This window comes from Haliotis cracherodii, unplaced genomic scaffold (assembly GCF_022045235.1).
Source record: "Haliotis cracherodii isolate W230 unplaced genomic scaffold, xgHalCrac1.p SCAF_7, whole genome shotgun sequence".
Classification (NCBI taxonomy): Eukaryota; Metazoa; Mollusca; class Gastropoda; order Lepetellida; family Haliotidae; genus Haliotis; species Haliotis cracherodii.
In genome coordinates, this window is record NW_027266330.1 from 56,171,771 (window position 1) to 56,197,185 (window position 25,415).

Below are 25,415 nucleotides of genomic sequence, written 5' to 3' on the forward strand. Positions count from 1 at the left end.
CTTCAAATGTTTCATCCCTATGTCATGGGTTGAGAGAGGAGAGTGCTATTAACATCTCATACTTCATAGCCAACTATATTGTGTTCTTATGTTAGAGGGGAGCATGGGTGGCCCAGTCGTCTGAGGCACTGCGATTAGCTGTGTAGAGTTAGGCACGCCAGAAACCTATGATTGTTGGTTCGAATACCGGTTTGCCCCAATTATGTTTCTAGGTTTGTCAGCACCATACCCGTGCTCGTGGGTTTCATCGAAGTGGTAAACATCTGAGACCTGCATCACTTCGGGCTTTCCTCCCACATTAAGCTGACACGCCGTGATATAACTGGAATACTGTTAAAAGCGGCGTTAAACCCAACTCACTCAGTCACTCCTAATTTTACAGAACAGGTGTTTGTGAGTATAGCATGTTAACATTGCAATGATCTGGGCCCACTTGCACAAAGCAATGTTAGCACTAAGATGATCGTCACTCCCATACTTTAACATAGGCTTACAATAGTCTTAGCGCTAAGATCGCTTTGTGCAAGTGGGCACAGGTGTTGACAGCTAGGTGTTCACATCCTTGATCTTAGTTCAGACAAAACAGCTGCATTTAACAACAGATCTTGATTTATTTAAGGGGATTTTTCTACACAGTTGCAGGTCTTAAGACATGGTTTGGTTTGGTTTGGTTTGTTGTTTTACGCTGCACTCAGCAATATTCCAGCTATATGACGGCGGTCTGTAAATAATCGAATCTGGACCAGACAATCCAGTGATTGATATCATGAGCATCAATCCGCGCAATTGGGATCGATGACATGTATCAACCACGTCAGCGAGCCGGACCACCCGATCCCGTCAGTCGCCATTTATGACAAGCATAGTCGCCTTTTACGGCCAGCATGGGTTGCTGAAGACCCTCGGATCTTAAGATACAGTAGGTTTAGAGGGAAACATATAATTTTTGACTACATTTGACTTTATAATTGTGTTGATCAAAATATAATATGGGAGAGTGTCATTGTCGGTTCTAAAGTTGTAATGGTGATTGTCATTATATAAATATTATTGTTATGATTTAGACCATGCAGTTGTATTGTCTGATGTATAAATGGCCACAAGGTAGAAACGCATGCTCTTTGTTTAAAAAATGATTGGGGTCAACGATAATTTTAAAACATGTTTTTTATAGAAAACAGATAACCTGTCAAATAGGACACCAGCTATCTTACAAGCTACTTCAACTGTATATAACATTTATAACATTTATAACATTTATAACAATTTATAACATTTATAACAATTTCACCAGTTATGGTCATTCCTTAAATTTTGCAGTTCTTATGGGCCAAAAAGGGCCAATCTTCAGTCAATACCTCCAAGTGTACTTATTGATAAACTCACACCCCATTTTTAGGTCATAGAAAATATTTCACACATACTTCATAAAAATACGGGCAAGCAGGCTGCAAAAGGTCAGTGAGTTTCAAACTGTGCCACTCTCTTGGTGATACAGTGAATGTTAGAGACGAGGTGGGATGGGAGCATGGCACCTGTGGAAACCGTTACCCAGACTACCAGTTTGGTGCTGACACTGACTGTCACAACAAGGATCAAACTCATAAACACTCCAATAAACTTATGTGGCCCGGCTGTTGGGTGGAGAGTGTCGCCTATACCTGCCCCTACGCGAGGCACCCACTCACAAGGGCCCACTCGTAACAGGTGCTTGGAAGTCTTTCTTTTGACTCTCACAGATCTCACAGGCATGTCTGTAGTGTGAGTCTGTCATGTAGACTAACATCTAGTCTCTGAAATGTACATATCGTACAGAAAAAAACCAGTTGTTGAATTATTTTAATAAAAATATAATAAAAAGGAGCCCGGAGACTTTTCATTTTCATACTGCAGTAATCTAGACTTGCCCAAAGATGTATATAGATATTTACGTCTTTTACTTGGCAAACATTATAGACTTGCATGGGCTGTATAGATATATTTGTATCAGGGTCTGTAAGACATACTATCTGATAGACAGACCCTGATACAAATATATTCAATACAGCCCATGCAAGTCTATACTGTTTAGCATCTAGATTACTGTAGCATCTGATAATGAAGAGAGTCTGGGATCCTTTTTATTATATTTTTATTAAGATAAATTAACAACTGTTTTTTTCTGTAAGATATTTTTATTTAAGAGACTAGATGTTAGTCTACTGTCATGTTTGTGTTCAGTGAAATAGTCCATGAAAACTTTTATTCTCTGTGAATTATTCTTTAAGACAACGCAGCACTGTGTAGATGTGGTAGAGGAGCATCTGCCCCTGGAGTGGTTGGATACCCGGGATGCAGGGGGTGGGGGGTGGGGTATGGGTTGATGCTCTGATGTACTAAAATAATGACCCTCCCCTAATGCTTGTCATATTTACGGATGCCCCTCCCCAAGGCCTTGTACATTCTTTAAACCCACCCTGAAAAGACAAAATTCAAAAGCTCTTTATGTTTTATTATAGACTGTCCTTTTTTTATGACCCTCCCCAAATATGTGTATTTGTCATATTTTGGGGTGACCCTCCCCTGATTCCCCCTGACCCAACCCCCCGTAGAATAAATGACAGCATGGCCCCTTTAGCATGTTTAGGGGAAAAAAACTAGGACTGGTCGGAGTCAGTATACTGTGTCTGAGTGGGGTACCCATGTTAAACTGCGGCATGGTATCTCAGTGGGCTAGCACTATGAAAACAGCATTAGTCCTGACTAGTACAAGCAGCCACATAAACACATGTGCATACTAATTGCATGAAATAATCTCAAACTAAACGTTAAACGCAATGCCACCTCACCCATACAGAGGGCCTGGTTTATAGAGAGTCACTGTACAGAGGTGCTGGTTTATAGGGTCACTATACAGAGATGCTGGTTTATAGAGAATCACCCATACAGAGGTGCTGGTTTATAGCGAGTCAATATGCAAAGATGCTGGTTTATAGAGAGTCACTGTACAGAGGTGCTGGTTTATAGAGAGACACTGTACAGAGGTGCTGGTTTATAGAGAGTCACCATACAGAGGTGCTGGTTTATAGAGAGTCAATATGCAAAGATGCTGTTTTATAGAGTCACTATACAAAGATGCTGGTTTATAGAGAGTCACTCAATACAGAGATGCTGGTTTATAGAGAGTCACTATACAGAGGTGCTGGTTTATAAAGAGTCACTATACAGAGGTGTGGGTTTATAGAGTCACTATACAGAGGTGCTGGTTTATAGAGAGTCACTGTACAGAGGTTCTGGTTTATAGAGAGTCACTCAATACAGAGGTGCTGGTTTATAGAAACTCACTATACAGAGGTGCTGGTTTATAGAAAGTCACTATTCAGAGATGCTGGTTTATAGAGAGTCACTCAATACAGAGGTGCTAGTTTATAGAGAGCCACTGTACAGAGGTGCTGGTTTATAGAGAGTCACTCAATACAGAGATGCTGGTTTATAGAGAGTCACTATACAGAGATACTGGTTTATAGAGAGTCACTATACAGAGGTGCTGGTTTATAGAGAGTCACTATACAGAGGTGCTAGTTTATAGAGAGTCACTATACAGAGGTGCTGGTTTATAGAGAGTCACTATACAGAGGTGCTAGTTTATAGAGAGTCACTATACAGAGGTGCTAGTTTATAGAGAGTCACTCAATACAGCCAGGGAGCCTAATATGAGGGAGAGCGAGTTAGTTGGCCCCACCAGGCACTTGTAAACAGAAGCCCCAGGGTATCGTGTTACAGTGTTGCTGGTGTGTGTTGTGGCTTGACAGGAGATTGGTCGGACACATGTCATCCCCCCCACATACATCTGGTCCAGCATCTGGTGCCTCTTTGTTGCTTCTGGCCAGACCATCAGGAACCACCTCGGTGGGATAAACTGCACTCACTCCTCACTTAGGAAACATTCAAGATTTGGATACAACTGGGCCGGTTGTTGCTGTGTGAAAGTTTGTTGGTTGTGTACACCAAGTGACACACTTTGTTTTTATCTCAGAGGGTGGGTGTGTCAAGGTATATGTTCTATCTGTCTGTCGCTGTCAGAGTCTCGCTTCGTCAGTGGAATTACTAAGGAATTACTTGATGTGTGTGTGACAACTTGCCCTCATTGTAAGTATGTGAACTTACAACAATAACAGTGGTAGTCACTTGTAGCCATTTCTTATCCACAGTCGAATGTTGTGCCATATTTATTGCCATCTGATATGCAGTTTATGTCTTTTGACGAGGGATCTTGTAACATTTTGATCTGTACTTAAGCAACGTTTTTCTTCTCCTTCTTGGCCAATATAACGAAGGTATGCCTGTAGCATTTCGATATTAAATTGAATTAAATTAAGAATTTAGGGAGCACATTTTCCAATCAACAACAGCTCAAATGTGCTTAGGCAATGATTGATCTAGTCAAATGCTGTCTTGAAGAAACAGGTATTTTTAAAGTTTGTCAGAATTTCTGATTCTCAGATTTCTTGTGGCAATATATGTGGTTATAATATGATCTAATATGCAACTTCATTTTTTTAATAAAAGTATACATGGTATAAAGACAAATGTTTATTGGGCAAGATTTTGACTGACCCACATTAATTTAAATAACTGTTCAAAATATATTACTGTTCACACAGCCTAATACTGAAACTTTTACCAGACTATATCTCATGTATGGATGCCTCTAAGTTCTAAGGAATTTGAAGCTTGTTGGCCAAGAAGTGGTTCTCTTGATGACAATACAGACTTGTCACTATCCATTACCCTGTCAAATGCGTGATTGAGTGTCAATGGCATGTATTCTGTCTCCACTGTGGGTGATTGACAAGCTATACCTATATCTACGATACATATTCTGGTCACACAAGGGCAGAGTTAATGCTTCGTGTCGACACACACTGTCGAGCTGCTCGCTCAAACATGTCCGCCTGGCTTACGTGGTCGGTTCATTGTTGACTGGCTGACATTGATGTCACAAAAGGTTGGATTCTTTTTTAATTAAAGAAAATTGATTCAAGACGCAATAATCATTTGAATTGATAAAGAGCAGATAACAGAAAAATTCAAAAACATAAATTATTGTTGAAATCTCTATGTCCCTCTATGAGGCAGTTTATGGAGGAATGGTGTATGTTATTAAAATTGAACAATTTTCTGTCAAGCTTTTTTATCAGATGCAAAAGTTTGGGCACATGAATTGAGAATGGCCAGAAATAAAGTACTGTATCCGACGTAATGAGTGCCCAGGGTGCTCTCAAAATTAGAAATAGAGGGCTCTTAATAGAATGTTATTTTGTTGAAAAAAACAGAGTTGAAAGATAAATTTCGTGGTTTATGCTGACAGCCTGAAATGTTTATATATGACAGATATATTTTTCCAGAATTTAATTGCGTATCATACACGAATAAAAAAGTCTTTGTCATTGATCAATCGGAAGGGGTGCTAATTGGGATTGTTCACTTGCAAATATATAAGTAAATATCAGCTTGGGCGCTTATTAGAGGGGGGCGCTTATTACGTCGAATACGGTATTTACAGTGCAAGTCCTGTTAGACTAGGAAGGTGTGGCTGTTTGATTGATTAAGTTCATCAGAATTGTAAACTGCATGTCACATGTCACGTCACTATACGTCACTTATTTACTCAAAATATCTCGTACAGTAACAACTGAAATATTCCTTGTGAAACACATCAACAACTTTGTTGACACAACTTAGAATTTTCAGTTTATGGATTAGATGAATAGATCCAAAAGCCACAATTGGAAAAAAATGATAAAATAGTTTTTATCCTTTTTTTGGCCAAAATGCTATATTTTTTATGGATTGATAAAATATACTATTTAACTGCATAAATCTAACAAAATGGAACGTTTTGAATAAAATTTGATCACATGCGATTCATATACATTGTATCTCGCTTTTGCAAGCTCCTAACAAAGAGAACTGAGCTTTCTCCTGAAGTAAGTGCATGTACATATTACTTGAGACCTGTGAAGATCCGGGGTAGAATAGGTCTTCAGCAACCCATGCTGGTGGCGACTAATGGGATCGGGAGGTCAGGCTCACTGACTTGGTTGATACATGTCATCGTATCCCAATTGCATGGATCGATGCCCATGATGTCAATCACTAGATAGTCTGGTCCAGACTTGATTATTTACAGATCGCTGTCATATAGCTGGAATATTGCTGAGTGCGGCGTTAAACAAACAAACAAACAAACAAAACATGTTTCTTGAAAACTATTAAGCAACTCATGAAGATCTGGGTTAGAATTGGTCTACAACAACCCATTCTTTGTTGTAAGAGGCGACTAACGGGATTGGGTGGTCTGGCTTTCTCACTCACTCACTCACTCATTTACTCACTCATTTACTCACTCACTCACTCACTCACTCACTCACTCACTCTAAAAGTTGCATCAATGCAACAAAAAATAAAATAAATATTTATATTGGCCTGGCTTTAAAAGTATAAATCATTTTTATATAAGAACCTTTTTGAGTTCTTAAACCTTCGTCATTCATTCATAAATAAATGTCCCAACAGCAGCAGTGGTATTCTGTACTCATTCCAACCCTGAAATAAAAATACCAGAAAAGATTCTCTATGCTCTTTTATATTATGTATTGAAAGACAATTTTACAAAAATATCTACAAAAACTATTTGCTCTGGACGTAATATAATGTTAGTTATGGTATGGAGAGCAGTCTGTACAGATTGGTCACACTAGACTGGCTTGTGTGCTGCATCTACTGTATCCAGTGTCCATTAAATGCTGATCTTTTCAAGAACAAGTGGGTCATGTCATGAGGTGGCTACCCCAAGTACGTGATTACTGGGCCAAGTCTGTCGACATAATACAAACACTGCTGTAAATCTTTGTAATGAGCTTTACGGAATGTCAGGGCTTTGTATCGACATTGATCCAGGACGATGTATTAGAGATTTTGTACCTGTTCTGTTGATATCTTGTAGAAGTAGGGGCTTAGACCACACCAGTTCTTGTCTAACTTTATATCACACCAGTCTTTGTCTAACTTTGATACCACACCAGTTCTTGTCTAACTTTAAACTACACAAGTCGTTGTATAACTTTAATACCACATCAGTCCTTGTCTAACTTTAAATCACACAAGTCGTTGTCTAACTTTAATACCACACCAGTCGTTGTATAACTTTAATACCACACCAGTCGTTGTCTAACTTTAAACCACACCAGTCGTTGTCTAACTTTAATACCACACCAGTCGTTGTATAACTTTAATACCACACCAGTCGTTGTATAACTTTAATACCACACCAGTCGTTGTATAACTTTAATACCACACCAGTCGTTGTATAACTTTAATACCACACTAGTCGTTGTCTGACTTTAAATCACACCAGTCCTTGTCTAACTTTGATACCACACCAGTCGTTGTCTAACTTTGATACCACACCAGTCGTTGTATAACTTTAATACCACACCAGTTCTTGTCTAACTTTAATACCACACCAGTTCTTGTCTAACTTTAATACCACACCAGTCCTTGTCTAACTTTAATACCACACCAGTTCTTGTCTAACTTTAAACCACACAAGTCGTTGTCTAACGTTTCTACCACACCAGTTCTTGTCTAACGTTTCTACCACACCAGCCCTTGTCAAACTTTGATACCACACCAGTTCTTGTCTAACGTTTCTACCACACCAGTTCTTGTCAAACTTTGATACCACACCAGTTCTTGTCTAACGTTTCTACCACACCAGTTCTTGTCTAACGTTTCTACCACACCAGCCCTTGTCAAACTTTGATACCACACCAGTTCTTGTCAAACTTTGATACCACACCAGTTCTTGTCTAACGTTTCTACCACACCAGTTCTTGTCTAACGTTTCTACCACACCAGTCCTTGTCTAACTCTAAAACTGCTGAATTAATTTGAAGATTTTTATGAGTTATCTACTCATAAATTGAAATTTATTAAATATGTTTGTATTTCCTAAGTCTGTATACACCTGCATATTTGTACTTTGTATCAAAATTTTACAAATTTGAATTATGTCCACAAAGTTTACCTTTTTTACAATTACGAAAACCTGGGTATGCAAATGCCCTATGATGTCTTTCTTATTTGTTTGTCATTTTCGGTTCTGTCGAACTTCGGATAACTGATAGTATGTACATTGGTCCCTTCAACTTCGACACACCAGTGTTTGACTGTACAACATTTTGGCCTGCTATAATACATTGTATTGTATTCAGCAGTGAAACATCAGATAGGTCACGAACATATTTTCCCAGTGTAAATGCTATCAACATTTCTTCAGAACGAAATCAGTCTTGAACCTTATTTTCAGTAACTTTTATTTGTCATCGTCACTAGTTTAACATAACAGTAAGTACTACTAAGAGTTATAGCTAAAATGGATAGAATTATCATTAAATCACCCGCATGTTATCAGAAATGAGCGGGCCACTGTAACTTGATAATGCCCTCATATTGCTTGACAACGGGCCATTATCACGCCCGTTGTTAGGTGACGTCATAGGATAGGGATTGGTGACGTCACGCTCAATAGTGACATCATCTAGTTTGTACTCTGACATTTCCATATTTGTAAAAGTTGGTCTGTGACATTTGTGTTGATTGCAGTAAATGTTTCAAAACCAATATTGTTGTTTCTTTTTATTTGATAACAAATTCCATCCATTTTAGCTATAATAACGGTAACGCCATTTTTCAGGGCATTATCATTTGCAGAAGCCCTCAGTCTTTTCAACTGTGCTCCTTCGTCAGGCAGTTAATGGAAGACCTCGGGCTTCTGCAAATGATAATGCCCTGAAAAATGGCGTTATCCTTTTAATAAAGAAATTGTCATACCGCATTTGCCATATTAACTCCCCTGCTCCATTAAGCACTCCCTAACCAAATTCTTGACGAATCTGTATGTAACAAATGTTATATTTGGGATAACACAAGTAAAGTAAAATCTTAGTAAAGTACAGATTCTCATAATTTTTGGGGGTTAAGTCCCATCTGGGATTCGAACCCACACTGCCAGAGTGAGGCACCTAATTGCCAGCATACAAAACAGGATCGGGTGGTCAGGCTCGCTGACTTGGTTGGTGCATGTCATTTTATCCCAATTGGTGGATCGATGCTCATGATGTCAATCAAAGGATTGTCTGATTCAGACTTGATTATTTACTGGCCGCCGTCATATAGCTGGAATATTGCTGAGAGCGGTGTAAAACAACAAACACACAAACAAACAAACAAACTAATCACTCACACACCATGACTTCATTCGTATTTATTTTATTCACAGATATGACATCATGGGGAACTGGACATCTAAGCCGTACATCATCGATGAGTATGACTCGGATGACTTCGAGGATGACGAAGCAGTAGCCAATCAGAAAGACGATAAGGCCGATGACCCGGGGTCAGCTCCGAATGGTGTGAGTGGTCAGTCCAGTGGGGACGTGGTCAGCAGTCTGGTGAAAGAGGTGGAGGAGCTCCTTGGCCATCTGGCCAACCAGGACTACCAGGCCGCCCAAAAGGCGGCAATCTTGCTACAGGGCCTCAAAGCAGGTGACGCATTTTCTCACTTTCCTACCCATAGTTCATTGCGGTCAACCTGGTACTCTACCACACGCCAACACGATGTGACCGTCTCTGTGGTCTAGTTGTAGAGCATCAGCCCGTAGAGCGGAAGGTCCAGGGTTCGATCCCCAGCCGCGTCATACCAAAAGACGTTAAAAGATGGTACTTGTTGTAACCCTGTCTGGCGCTCAGCATTAAGGGGCTAAAACAAGGAGTGGTCGGCTCGGAGTCAGTATACTGTGTCTGAGTTGGGTATTCATGTTAAACTGCGGAATGGTATCTCAGTGGGCTAGCACTATAAATCGGCATCAGTCCAGACTAGTACAAGCAGCCACACACACACGTGCATGCACGTCGCTATATTAGTGCAATAATCTTGGACGCGACGTTAAACCCCGTTTCACCTCACCTCACCTCACCTCACCTCACCTCACCTCACCAACAGGATGTGATGATTCCTCACCTCTTACACAGCCAATTTAACAAATTAGATTTGTTTTACATTTATTTAATTTTTGATAGTCTACACAATTTGATAAACATATGTCATGAAATTGTTAAATTTCATTCTGAAAAAATCCTAAAATGTGAAAAACTATTTGTATGTTTATGGTTTGTTTACAATGGTTCCACGTGCAGACTTTGAACCCCTGTCAGTCATTTTGATGTGTTAAGATATACAGTCATACTGTCGCAGAAGTCGTAACAAATCTCGATAATGCAAATAAATCTGTAAATATAAGGCTTCTACGACGGCTAGGATTTAAAGAAAAGTATGTCTGTTTACAAACAAGAGAAAAGTGAGTGAGTTGGGTTTAACACAGTATTCCAGTTATATCACAGCGTGTCAGCTTAATGCGGGAGGAAAGCCCGAAGTGATGCAGGTCTCAGACGTTTACCACTTCGGTGAAACCCACGAGCACGGGTATGGTGCTGACAAACCTAGAAAAATAAGTAGGGCGAACCGGGATTCGAACCCACAATCATAGGTTTCAGGCGTGCCTAAGGGACGCAACTCTGCACAGCAAATCATGGCGCCTAAGACGAAAGGGCCACCCATGTCCCAACAAACAAGAGAAAAGTCTGGTCACATGATTATGCAAATTAGCATGTGGCAGTGGGGTAAAGTCATCAACATAATTTTCTGACTGAATCATTTTCTGACTAAGGAATTATCTGAAAGAGGCATTTTCTGACTAAAGAATTTTCTGCCTGAATCATTTTCTGAATGAGGCATTTTCTGACTAAAGAATTTTCTGCCTGAATCATTCTCTGACTAAGGAATTTTCTGACTGAGGCTTTTTCTGACTAAAGAATTTTATGACTAAGGAATTTTCTGACTGAATCATTTTCTGACTAAAGAATTATCTGACTGAGGCGTTTTCTGACAAAAGAATTTTCTGACGAAGGAATTATCTGACAAAAGAATTTTCTGACTGAGGCATTTACTGACTGAATCATTTTCTGAGTAGATTGTTTGAGAGGAATCAGGGGTTATTCGGCAACCATTTTGTATGACAGGAAGAAAAATTCACCTGGCTTTTGAATAAACGAGATTGAACAAAAGCTATATTAATCTGCCATTGTATATATACTGAACAGAAGAAGTTAGGGAATCCTTAATATGTTGGGCAATATTTTTTTGTAGCTAAGACTGATCACACAATTCCATAAAAAATATCACCAAATATAATTGTGATCCTTAACTTTTTTGTTCAGTATAGGATGATGTCATATAGAGGTTATTATCCCAGTATTTTTCTGCATCATAAATATTATACTCTAGGAATAAAAATTATGATAATCAAATGAAAATCAAAATGCAAGATCCATTAAAGCTCAGAATCAAATGGATAATTCTCAAACAATGACCTCTGTATTAGCTGGAAGTTAATTTAATTATTGATTTGCGAAAAGTATCTTATTTGGATTCAGAATATTCTTTTTCCTAAAAACAAAGAACGAAAATGCTTCAATTTAGGTGTGTTTTACTGATGTGTGGTTGTCTAAAAACATTCTTTTCCAGTTTAACGATCTCAACTCACATTGTTTTATAAGAATATATTTATGGAACATCCTTTTAATTTCATAAGGTTCCTCGGAAGAATTGCGAACAACCAACGTTGATTCTTCTCACAAAGCAAAGGAAGAATCTGTTGCTCCAAAAAGTGGAATACCGAAATCTGGCAAAAGTCGACTGAAAAAGCCGAAGCCCGTTTCAAGCAGTGCCCTTGACAAAAGTGAGGTAGAATCACCTTCAACTAAGGGAAATAACTCTGAGGACACTGCAGATCATGACTCACAGGTCGAATTAAAGAATGAGAAAAATAAGTCACTCACGAACACTGAACCAGAAGTTGATTATATACCCGAGGATGACTTAGTATTCGATGAAAATAACTTGGCAGGGAATTTACCGCCGTCATTGCAATATTCCGGAGAATTGATGAACAAGGAGGAAATTCTTGCTCAAAGTGTGACGGAACTCAAACGACAAAGTTTGTCGAAGTCTTTGTCCAGTTGCCCAAGTGACCCAATAGGTTCTCAAAGCAAGGGAGACAACTGTGACACTATGAATGGGGATAACAGGTGTGTGTTGGAGAGCGGCGCCAGGACGCCCGACGGTATGAGAGACTTGGTGTGGGAGATTGACGTGTCCAGTATGACGGGGAGGAAGAAGCCGACCAAAAAACAATCAGGTACGGACCCGTAAAAGGCAACTATGCTGGTCGTAAGAGGCGACTAACGTGATCGGGTGGTCAGGCTTGCTGACTTGGTTGATGCATGTCATCATATCTCAATTGCGTGGATCGATGCTCATGATGTCAATCACTGGATTGTCTGGTCCATACTCGATTATGTACAGACCGCCGCATATAGCTGGAATATTGCAGAGTGTGGCGTTAAACAACAAATAAACCAAACCTATTTTTTCAAGTCAAAGGGAGATAACTTCTTCCAGGTATCCCAAGTCTGAGGACGTCAAGTGTCAAACAGGAAAAGGAGGACGTTACCGAGCCGTACACGCCACCGAAAGTCACGGCCACGTACGAGGACATCGCACAGAGAAAGGTCCTGGACATGAAGCGATGGTAAGACCAGAGTGACCAGTGTATTCTGTCCATGCTTCAACATGTTCAAGGCCAGTTTCATGACAGATGGAATTAGTAGGGAGGGAGAATACTTTTTTTATTTTATTTAAGTAGATTACAAATCTGTAAAAGTAAACTTGATTCTGATGTAACATGTGACCTCTTTAACCATGCCTCCAGCACGGTGAGGTGATTAACTCAGCATCAAGTGCAAAATTGAAATTTGAGTTAGAAAGGTTTCTCAACAATGCTTAAAATAAAATAATTTGATAAAATTCTATAGCTGAGACAATTTTAGGAGTGCAAAGGACACAAGAAACATGATTTTTTTGGTAACAAATCTAATATTAATGGCGCACTGGCATAGTTCCTGGCAAGAACACATTGAGCTGCCTATGGTTTGTTTGTTTGTTTGTTTGTTTGTTTGTTTGTTTATTGTTAAATGCCACATTCAGCAATATTTCAGCTATATGATGGAAGCCTTTTTAATAATTGAGTCTGGACCAGACAATCCAGTGATCGATATTGTACTGATAGTATATTGTATTGATATTCGACAGGGCATGATAAGGCCATCAACAAGTCACTGAGCCTGACCACCTGAGCCGTTCTAATGGTAGCTGTTCTAATGGTAGCCGTTCTTATGGTAGCTGTTCTAATGGTAGCTGTTCTAATGATAGCTGTTTGTGAGGGTGAGATTGTTACAATGTGTAACTTGACTGACTGGTTGGCTTGTGTGTCATCAGACCCTACTAGCGTGCATTGTTACTCATGATATCAACCACTGGTTTGTATGGACATGTGTGTTTAAAGGTCGCCGTGATATAGCTAGAGTATTGTTGAGTGCAGGGTACATCGACATTCACTTAAGGGTACATTGTTGAGTGCAGGGTACATCGACATTCACTTACTCACGTACATGCAGGGTACATCGACATTCACTTACTCACGTACATGCAGGGTACATTGTTGAGTGCAGGGTACACCGACATTCACTTGCTCACGTACATGCAGGGTACACCGACATTCACTTACTCACGTACATGCAGGGTACAGCGACATTCACTTACTCACGTACATGCAGGGTACATCGACATTCACTTGCTCACGTACATGCAGGGTACATCGACATTCACTTGCTCACGTACATGCAGGGTACATCGACATTCACTTACTCACGTACATGCAGGGTACATTTTTTAGCGCAGGGTACATCGACATTCACTTGCTCACGTACATGCAGGGTACTTCGACATTCACTTACTCACATACATGCAGGGTACATTGTTGAGTGCAGGGTACATCGACATTCACTTACTCACGTACATGCAGGGTACATTGTTGAGTGCAGGGTACATCGACATTCACTTACTCACGTACATGCAGGGTACATCGACATTCACTTGCTCACGTACATGCAGGGTACATCGACATTCACTTACTCACGTACATGCAGGGTACAGCGACATTCACTTGCTCACGTACATGCAGGGTACAGCGACATTCACTTGCTCACGTACATGCAGGGTACATCGACATTCACTTGCTCACGTACATGCAGGGTACATTGTTGAGTGCAGGGTACAGCGACATTCACTTGCTCACGTACATGCAGGGTACATTGTTGAGTGCAGGGTACAGCGACATTCACTTGCTCACGTACATGCAGGGTACATCGACATTCACTTGCTCACGTACATGCAGGGTACATCGACATTCACTTGCTCACGTACATGCAGGGTACATTGTTGAGTGCAGGGTACAGCGACATTCACTTGCTCACGTACATGCAGGGTACATCGACATTCACTTGCTCACGTACATGCAGGTTACATCGACATTCACTTGCTCACGTACATGCAGGGTACATCGACATTCACTTACTCACGTACATGCAGGGTACATTTTTGAGTGCAGGGTACATCGACATTCACTTACTCACGTACATGCAGGGTACATTTTTGAGTGCAGGGTACATCGACATTCACTTACTCACGTACATGCAGGGTACATTGTTGAGTGCAGGGTACATCGACATTCACTTACTCACGTACATGCAGGGTACATCGACATTCACTTGCTCACGTACATGCAGGGTACATCGACATTCACTTACTCACGTACATGCAGGGTACACCGACATTCACTTACTCACGTACATGCAGGGTACACCGACATTCACTTACTCACGTACATGCAGGGTACATTGTTGAGTGCAGGGTACACCGACATTCACTTGCTCACGTACATGCAGGGTACACCGACATTCACTTACTCACGTACATGCAGGGTACACCGACATTCACTTACTCACGTACATGCAGGGTACACCGACATTCACTTACTCACGTACATGCAGGGTACATCGACATTCACTTGCTCACGTACATGCAGGGTACATCGACATTCACTTACTCACGTACATGCAGGGTACACCGACATTCACTTACTCACGTACATGCAGGGTACACCGACATTCACTTACTCACGTACATGCAGGGTACATTGTTGAGTGCAGGGTACACCGACATTCACTTGCTCACGTACATGCAGGGTACACCGACATTCACTTACTCACGTACATGCAGGGTACATCGACATTCACTTGCTCACGTACATGCAGGGTACACCGACATTCACTTACTCACGTACATGCAGGGTACATTGTTGAGTGCAGGGTACATCGACATTCACTTGCTCACGTACATGCAGGGTACATTGTTGAGTGCAGGGTACACCGACATTCACTTGCTCACGTACATGCAGGGTACATCGACATTCACTTACTCACGTACATGCAGGGTACACCGACATTCACTTACTCACGTACATGCAGGGTACATTGTTGAGTGCAGGGTACACCGACATTCACTTACTCACGTACATGCAGGGTACATTGACATTCACTTGCTCACGTACATGCAGGGTACATCGACATTCACTTACTCACGTACATGCAGGGTACATCGACATTCACTTGCTCACGTACATGCAGGGTACACCGACATTCACTTACTCACATACATGCAGGGTACACCGACATTCACTTGCTCTTGTACATGCAGGGTACACCGACATTCACTTGCTCACATACATGCAGGGTACATTGTTGAGTGCAGGGTACATCGACATTCACTTACTCACGTACATGCAGGGTACATCGACATTCACTTGCTCACGTACATGCAGGGTACATCGACATTCACTTACTCACGTACATGCAGGGTACAGCGACATTCACTTGCTCACGTACATGCAGGGTACAGCGACATTCACTTGCTCACGTACATGCAGGGTACATCGACATTCACTTGCTCACGTACATGCAGGGTACATTGTTGAGTGCAGGGTACAGCGACATTCACTTGCTCACGTACATGCAGGGTACATTGTTGAGTGCAGGGTACAGCGACATTCACTTGCTCACGTACATGCAGGGTACATCGACATTCACTTGCTCACGTACATGCAGGGTACATCGACATTCACTTGCTCACGTACATGCAGGGTACATTGTTGAGTGCAGGGTACAGCGACATTCACTTGCTCACGTACATGCAGGGTACATTGTTGAGTGCAGGGTACATCGACATTCACTTACTCACGTACATGCAGGGTACATTGTTGAGTGCAGGGTACATCGACATTCACTTACTCACGTACATGCAGGGTACATCGACATTCACTTACTCACATACATGCAGGGTACAGCGACATTCACTTGCTCACGTACATGCAGGGTACAGCGACATTCACTTGCTCACGTACATGCAGGGTACACCGACATTCACTTACTCACGTACATGCAGGGTACACCGACATTCACTTGCTCACGTACATGCAGGGTACACCGACATTCACTTACTCACGTACATGCAGGGTACATTGTTGAGTGCAGGGTACATCGACATTCACTTGCTCACGTACATGTTGACAGGTGCTGCATCAGTCGTCCCCAGTACAGCAGGTCCTGCGGAGTCTCCTCCCTCATCTCCTGCTGGAACTACCTGTTCAGTTCCTTGGGACAAGGCAGGTGAGTTGTGTCTACCTGTTCTGTACCTTGGGACAGGGCAGGTGAGTTGTGTGTACCTGTTCAGTACCTTGGTGAGTTGTGTCTACCTGTTCAGTACCTTGGGACAGGGCAGGTGAGTTGTGTGTACCTGTTCAGTACCTTGGTGAGTTGTGTGTACCTGTTCAGTACCTTGGGACAGGGCAGGTGAGTTGTGTGTACCTGTTCAGTACCTTGGTGAGTTGTGTCTACCTGTTCAGTACCTTGGGACAGGGCAGGTGAGTTGTGTCTACCTGTTCAGTACCTTGGTGAGTTGTGTCTACCTGTTCAGTACCTTGGGGCAGGGCAGGTGAGTTGTGTCTACCTGTTCAGTACCTTGGGACAGGGCAGGTGAGTTGTGTCTACCTGTTCAGTACCTTGGTGAGTTGTGTCTACCTGTTCAGTACCTTGGGGCAGGGCAGGTGAGTTGTGTCTACCTGTTCTGTACCTTGGGACAGGGCAGGTGAGTTGTGTGTACCTGTTCAGTACCTTGGTGAGTTGTGTCTACCTGTTCAGTTCCTTGGGGCAGGGCAGGTGAGTTGTGTCTACCTGTTCAGTACCTTGGGACAGGGCAGGTGAGTTGTGTCTACCTGTTCAGTACCTTGGGACAGGGCAGGTGAGTTGTGTCTACCTGTTCAGTTCCTTGGGGCAGGGCAGGTGAGTTGTGTGTACCTGTTCAGTACCTTGGGACAGGGCAGGTGAGTTGTGTGTACCTGTTCAGTACCTTGGGACAGGGCAGGTGAGTTGTGTCTACCTGTTCTGTATCTTGGTGAGTTGGATCTACCTGTTCAGTACCTTGGTGAGTTGTGTCTACCTGTTCAATATCTTAGTGAGTTGTGTCTACCTGTTCAATACCTTGGTGAGTTGTGTCTACCTGTTCAGTACCTTGGGGCAGGGCAGGTGAGTTGTGTGTACCTGTTCAGTACCTGGGTGAGTTGGATCTACCTGTTCAGTACCTTGGTGAGTTGTGTCTACCTGTTCAATATCTTGGTGAGTTGTGTCTACCTGTTCAATACCTTGGTGAGTTGTGTCTACCTGTTCAGTACCTTGGGGCAGGGCAGGTGAGTTGTGTGTACCTGTTCAGTACCTGGGTGAGTTGTGTCTACCTGTTCAGTTCCTTGGTGAGTTGGATCCAGGGCAGGGCAGGTGAGTTGGATGTATACCTGTTCAGAAGCACTAAGACTAATTCCTATGCCATAATATGGATCTAGGACTGTCATAACACTAAGATTAATGCCTAGGCCTTAACATGGACCTACGACTGTCATAGCGCTACTATCAGTTTCTAGAACAGGGCCCTGTAGTATCTCCTCCTTGTTGCAGCCTACCCCCCATCACACAGGAAGAAGCTCTCGTCATCCTGGGATTCCAGCCACCCTTCAACGAGATCCGGTTTGGCCCCTTCACGGGGAACGTTGCACTCATGAGGTGAGCGATGACACTCTCTGCTGCAGCCCCTCGGGGAGTCAGGGACGGACCTCGACCCCATACCCCCAACCCCGATAATAAATGACCAGTCCCTAAGTACAATAACCTTGAATGTTATGTAAAAACCCTTTTAGCATACGACTAAATCATTTGGTGGCAAAATTTCTAGGCAACTTGCAATTTCAAATTATTTCCCAGATTATGTGCTAGCATTTTTGTAGTTTTAGTGTTAGTGTTAAAAGTCCTATTTTTTGTAGTTTTATGATTCTATGTCTACATGTAGTGCGGGAGCCTCGACGATGACTGGTCAAATTGTTCCATGTGGAAAAAAATAACAGGCAATGGCGATCAGCTGCACCAAAGTGCGACGCTTAGGGTTATTATTATTTTAAATATATTTAGTAAAAGCTGCAACTAAAATAACATGATATTGGAATGTATTATTCCTGATAAAAAATAGTTTCAGACAATTTTTCCCAATCCTTGCATCAGAATACTTTAACGTTATATCAGTGGGTGAGTTTTAACCAAATCACCAGTAGATTCCAAGAAAACGTGTGTACTGCTGATTGCTGTTTCCGGCTTAGTTTACGAGAAAATACTCAAGGTAATCTTAATCCCTGCATGTAAAACAATGCCTAGCAGAACAAAAAATACAATTTAAACGGTAAATCAACTCTCTGGTTATTTTTTATCTCAAATTTCAAATTTGTATTGACCAAGTTTCTTATCACCCGTTTGTTTACCTGAATTTGCTGAAGGGGTACGGTGTAATTTTTTTCTGCACTTAATATTCAATTTCATTTTTTCTCCTAAATACTGAATCAACTAGAGGGGAGTGCTCATTATACTTGGGTGCACACTATACTCAAGAAAATATGGTACGCTCTCTTTTCCAAAAAACCTTTGCATCCATACTTTTAAGAACAAGCTTGCAAACCATGTTTCAGGAAAGAATAACTGTACAGTGTAGGGCTGGGACGACCCTGGCTGTAGGCAGAGACCAGATACTCAGCATATGGTCTCGGCTGTAGGTCTCAAGAGATAGGTACCGTGATATGACTAAAATACTGTTAAAAGCGGCGTTAACCCCAACTCACTCACTCACTCAAGAGATAGGTACCGTATATGACCGTAGAAAAGCCAAATTTTGAGGACCAGAAAAAAGTTTCTGAGAAAGGGGTCTGCTTATGTATGGGTTACACTTTCATCAAGCTCTTTTCCTGTTGGTAAAAAAACTACATCGTATCGCTTCCGGTGAATGAACAACGCTATACGAAACTTTGTCAATGAAAATGTGAAATTTGCGACTAAAAACCACTTGTCACAATTATTTACCATTTCGTGTGCTTTGCATATTGCTTTGCAAATTATATAGCTATACGAATAAGCCTGCTACATTGATGTTCATGGCAATATATCTTTATACATCAAAGTGACCGTATCGCTAGCTCTCCGTAGGGCTTCAATGACATCTCATGGAGCCGTACAACCAATGTAAACAAAGGATAACAACATAAATGGAACTAGTTTTCACCTTTTAGGATAATTTCTCATTGAAAGTTAATCTTTTTATGACAATGTTTAAGATGTGTAGACTTTTAAAAATCAGAGTCATCAGAATACGATATATACCCCTGGTCCCCATTTTTTTAATGTAAGCCTAATGGGCCAACCAAGTAGCGAACACTAAATAGCAAAAGTCAACACTTCAGGATCCGTTTGATATAACTGCCAAGTTTGTGGAAAGATATTGAACGGGTTTCAAGTTATGCTCCAGAAATGAATTCCTCCACACCCATCCACAACCCTTATGAGACGAAGTACAAATTGTTTCCATGGAAACCGAGAAAAATGAAAATGCCAAAAATCCATTAATAGCAAAAGGCACCACTTCAGGATCTGTTTGATACATCAACCAATTTTTGGTGAATAATATTGAACGGTTTTCGAGTTGAGCTCCATAAATGAAATGATTTTACGGATGGAAGGACTATATCCCCCCCTACATTATATTCCGGATGAAAAAAAACCCAAGAGTAACTTGTTGTAGAGGTACTGGGTTGTAGGAGAGTGACAACAAATATAGGGTACTATGAAATATAATAATGTGGCAAGGAATGATGCATTCAAGTCAATAACACTGACCTAAAAAAGAATGCAAAAATAATTGGATACATATTATTAAATAACTGCTTGAGCCGCCCAATGCTAACACCGTGTTCGTGTGATTCCCGTGCAACCTTTCGAGTTGAGTTTATTGGTTTAACTGTGTCATATGGCCCTGTGACGCAGGGGTAGCATTATGCAGATGGCTGTTACAATGAATGCTCGTTCCACCCGTGACGAATAGGTCTGGTTGTTAATGAAATATAGTGATAGCTAAATAGACAGATTTTTTATTCATGCACCGATTGTCTTTAAATGTAATATCCAGTTATGTATGACTGTTTAATAATCTCATACCAACTTTGACTGGAGTAGGTCTGATAGTTTTTCAGATATTGTAGTACACGTCAATACCTTAAATTACCTTCCAGATTATAGGTACCTAGTCTTCTCGGAACCCTCATACCACTAGGCATGGGAAATTGAAATATTCTGTATTGAAAGTAGCATCTCTTGACATCCAGACTGTCTGAACATCAAGATAGGGATATGAAATATTGTGTATTGAAAGTAGCATCTCTTGACATCCAGACTGTCTGAACATCAAGATAGGGAATTGAAATATTGTGTATGGAAAGTAGGATCTCTTGACATCCAGACTGTCTGAACATCAAGATAGGGAATTGAAATATTCTGTATGGAAAGTAGGATCTCTTGACATCCAGACTGTCTGAACATCAAGATAGGGAAATGAAATATTGTGTATGGAAAGTAGCATCTCTTGACATACAGACTGTCTGAACATCAAGATAGGGAATTGAAATATTGTGTATGGAAAGTAGCATCTCTTGACATCCAGACTGTATGAACATCACGATGTCACGATATCCAATTTTCACAGATGGTTCCGCCAGTTAAATGACCACTTCAAGATCAAAGGCCGCTGTTACTACATGTACAAACCCAACGGAAAGCATCGTACCTCCGGCGTCACGTCGGATGATGCCCTACAAACGCTGAAGAACGGCCTGAAGGATCCGAACACAGCCTACATCTACCACTGTCAGAACCACTACTTCTGTCCGATCGGCTATGACGACACGCCACTGCGAGCAGTCGAGGCCTACAGGTAACCCCATTCATCGTATAATGGACAGTGTTATCCATGCTGTAAACCAATCCGATAAATCGGTATCGCAATCCAGTAAATATGCAAATGAGTTCACCAGACAGGAACTACTTTTAATCTCAATACATTGATTCAAGACCAGTGAAGATCTGGGGTAGAATAGGTCTTCAGCAACCCATGCTTGCCGTAAAAGGCGACTATGCTTGTTGTAAGAGGCGACTAACGGGATCGGGTGGTCAGGCTCGCTTGATGCATGTCATCGATCCCATTTGAGTGGATCGATGCTCATGATGTATTGTCTGGTCCAGACTCAATTATTTACAGACTGCCGTCATATAGCTTGAATATTGCTGAGTGCAGCGTTAAACGACATACAAAAAAAAATTAGCAAATTATATGTACAATTATAGGTTACAAAATGCAAACTTGCGGTTACTACAATATTCAAATGATTTGTGGCATTTTGTGCAGAAAACCCACAAGAAATCTACAAAAAGAATGTATTTCAAGTTTTGAGGACAACATGTAGAACGAAACCTTTGCAAGGCTTGCTTTGTTTTCTTTAGGGGTGCCGACCTCATGTTAGCTTTTGAAGTTGCCGTGCTATACATGCTTTGAGTCCCCTCTCATAAGTTCTTGTGACTCTATTATCCTGTAAACAAACTGCTTGAGCTTATAGAGTGCCATGTTTTGTTAAAAGGCTGTTGTCTGTGATTTCAGTAAATTCTGACAACCCACTCATAATACTCGACTCTTGACACAATATATTTTCTAACACCATAGAGTTCGCATTTATTCAGTCATGGTAGAATTGAGAAAAACCTACTGTATTTTCAATGTAGAGCCAGGTTACCTGTAGATATGATGCGCTAAAATTAACATTTGAAACCTCACGCAGCTTGTTTGGTTCCAAATTCAATTTAGTGTGGTTAAATCTACAGGTAACCTAGCTCTATAGTCTGGAAGTTAATTTAAGGTACCAACGTTTACTACAATATCTGAAAAATTATTGGACCTACTCCAGTCAAAGTTGGTATGAGATTATTAAACAGTCATACATAACTGGAGTTGATTGGTTTAACTGTGTCATGTGGCCCTGTGATGCAGGGGTAGCATTATGCAGATGGTTGTTTCAATAAATGCTCGTTCCATCCGTGACGAACAGGTCTGGTTGTTGATGAAATATAGTGATAGCTAAATAGACAGATTTTTTTATTCATGCACCGATTGTCTTTAAATGTAATATCCAGTTATGTATGTCTGTTTAACAATCTCATGCCAACTTTGACTGGAGTAGGTCCAATAGTTTTTCAGATATTGTAGTAAATGTCGGTACCTTAAATTTAACTTCCAGACTATACTTTGAAAACACAGTATGTTTATGTCCTAAAATTACATGAACCATGTTTGAATCTATAAAAATTAGAAATTAACATGTTTTAAAAATGGAGTGAAATTTGTATCATGATAAGGATCATATCACACACCCAGGAGAGGATCAGTCTACCTGAAGAAATAGTGCATTGAGGCATTATTATTTCATTGATCATTTTCGTGTTTTTTCCAATTCAGCGGCCCCTTGCCCCAGGAAGAGGTCAACACGTGGATACTGATTGGCGACCCAAGCTCCAGCCATCCCAGCATGCACTGCAAAAGGTATGAACTATTCAGCAAAAAGAAATCCTGGGTTATCTAATTTCATTATTATCCCCCCGGTTTTAAAAACGGGGATATAGCGATCAACATGTCCATCCATCTGTCTGCCGTCTGTTTTCCTTTTCCGGAGCAGAAATACAAAAGCATTAAATATTTCTTGTTGAAACATTTCCATATAGATCAGTCTAGTTCGGAACTGGTGCCTTTTGATAATTTGGGATTTTTATTCTATTTATTTTGTTTTTGTTTTCATAATTATTCATGATGAAAAAAAGTTTTTTTCCATTTCCGGAGCAGAACTTGCTATATCGATCAGTCTAGTGGTGAACTGATGCTGTTTGATGATTTGGGATTTTAAATGTTAAATGTTTTTTATTTAGTTTTTTTTCATGATGACAAGTTGAAAATGAGGGTAGCATTCATTTCCAGAGCAGAACTCCAAAACTGTTGAATATTTGAAGATAAAATCTTTTTAATGCAGATTAGTCTTGTGAAAAAGCCTTTTGATGATTTACGATTTGTGTTTTATTTAATTTTTTATGTTTTCATGATGACAAGTTGGACGTTACTGAAAATGAGGGTCGAGTTCGTTTCCAAAGCAGAACAGTTACTGTAAAACCACTGAATACTTCTGGATGAAACTTGATATACAGATCAGTCTAGTGGTGAACTGCTGTCTTTTGATGATTTCTGATTTTGAAAAATACTGAACAGCGTTATTTTTTTCTTCACTGATCTGAAGGTATCCAATGGCAATGAACCAAAAGTGGGTATAAGTTGCTAAACTACATTCTGAATTGCACCAGACTCCTGTTAGAATATGAAGGCAGGAGAAAAAATAACAAAAAATAACTGTGATAACTGCATTGAACATACATTACTGTATTTTCTTGTAAACAATAAACTCACTTTTTGGGGGTGCAAGGTTTATTTGAAATAGATGCTATTCTTTCACTTCTGGTATAGTCCGCTGGAGTATTTGTTTATTTGTTGTTTAACGATGCACTCAGCAATATTCCAGCTATATGACGTCCGTCTCTAAATCTGTGATGGATACAAACCAGTGATTGATATCATGAGCATCGATCCACGCATTTGGGATACAATGACATGCATCAACCAAGTCAGTGAGTCTGACCACCCGATCCCGTTAGTTGCCTCTTACGACAAGCATAGTCGCCTCTTACGACAAGCATAGTCGCCTTTTACGGCAAGCATGGGTTCTAACCCGGATCTACATCGGTCTAGCTTGAGTACCCACAGCAGATCAAGCATTGACAGATTATTTCCTGTTTTGGAATTTTTATTAGCTCACCTGACTGTAAGTCAAGTGAGCTTTGTCCGTCATGTGTCCAGTGACATTTTCTCCTTAGAAACACCTGGACTAATGAAGCTGATTGACCTAGTTCTACGATGGTGACACACAATTTGTGTAAGAGTTTTGAATAAAATATTCAACATGGCCGAGACAAATTATCAAATTGGTCTGACGCTGTCAGTATTTTCAATGTTCTTGTTCGTAGGTGGTCCGACATTTCTACTGATTTGAACAACCAGTCGCCCGACTTCCTGGATATCCGCCGCCTGTACCGCGGGCAGCAGAAGAGTAAGACGAAGAAGGTTGGTAGAAATCTTCACTGCATTATAACATTTCAGAAGAGTCACCAGCTTCCTTCACGACGGACCGGGATTCCCCGCGTGTCCGGACTTCCTGTGCGGAGAAACGGAAGTGGAAGTAGTCCGGTGGCCGGTGCGGGCGACGCTCGTACATCCCCACTTGCAGGCTATGACGTGAAGAACGGAAGACTGGATGAAGATGACCTCAACTTTGATGAGGACACTGACGACAGCTTTGAGGACGATGTCAACTCGGATTGATCCTGCTGGCTGAACACTACAAATGTTTGGCGATTTAAGAAATAAACGAAGAGTGGGTGTTGTTTATTGTACAATCAAACACTGCAGGGATATGAGATATCAAAATTATGTACAACCTCTTTAAGGATGTTAGTATTTAAATAATGATGACTCCCTGAAAAGAATCCGACCTCGGCAATGTCGGACAGGTCCATTTTATGAACAGGGTTTGGTCATTGACACATATTCTCAATATTTTCACATCGATTATCTGTATCCTTTCTCTCACTACCGATTGTCATATCTCTCTCACTTTTGGAAGCGACTGTTCGGACATTGCGTTTATCTACATTGCCCAGCTACGTCTATTGGGAACAATTCACTTGACACTCCCCTCTAAAAAGTAATGTCGTCCAATTTATAAGTTGCGAGGCCATGTTCGAATCTCCAGAAATGATGTCATGATAGAACAATGTTATATCGTGAAATA

The 25,415-nt window shown here is 40.9% G+C and overlaps 1 protein-coding gene across 2 annotated transcripts in view; it reads left to right on the plus strand.

The window, feature by feature from the left end:
- The window catches only part of LOC139448052 (basic immunoglobulin-like variable motif-containing protein), a 36,028-nt gene extending 10,882 nt beyond the window's left edge, over positions 1 to 25,146 (plus strand). The window contains exons 1-9 of one of the 2 annotated variants that reach the window (XM_071229557.1): positions 3,797 to 4,128; positions 9,326 to 9,594; positions 11,700 to 12,305; positions 12,569 to 12,698; positions 16,636 to 16,731; positions 18,070 to 18,174; positions 21,185 to 21,412; positions 22,985 to 23,068; positions 24,592 to 25,146. In XM_071229557.1, coding sequence (XP_071085658.1) covers positions 9,336 to 9,594; positions 11,700 to 12,305; positions 12,569 to 12,698; positions 16,636 to 16,731; positions 18,070 to 18,174; positions 21,185 to 21,412; positions 22,985 to 23,068; positions 24,592 to 24,946 — 1,863 coding nt within the window. In that variant the 5' untranslated portion in view covers positions 3,797 to 4,128; positions 9,326 to 9,335 and the 3' untranslated portion in view covers positions 24,947 to 25,146. Of the gene's footprint in view, positions 1 to 3,796; positions 4,129 to 9,325; positions 9,595 to 11,699; positions 12,306 to 12,568; positions 12,699 to 16,635; positions 16,732 to 18,069; positions 18,175 to 21,184; positions 21,413 to 22,984; positions 23,069 to 24,591 lie in introns of those variants that run through there. The other variant, XM_071229556.1, reaches the window with a different exon arrangement.
- Positions 25,147 to 25,415: the final 269 nt, after the last annotated feature.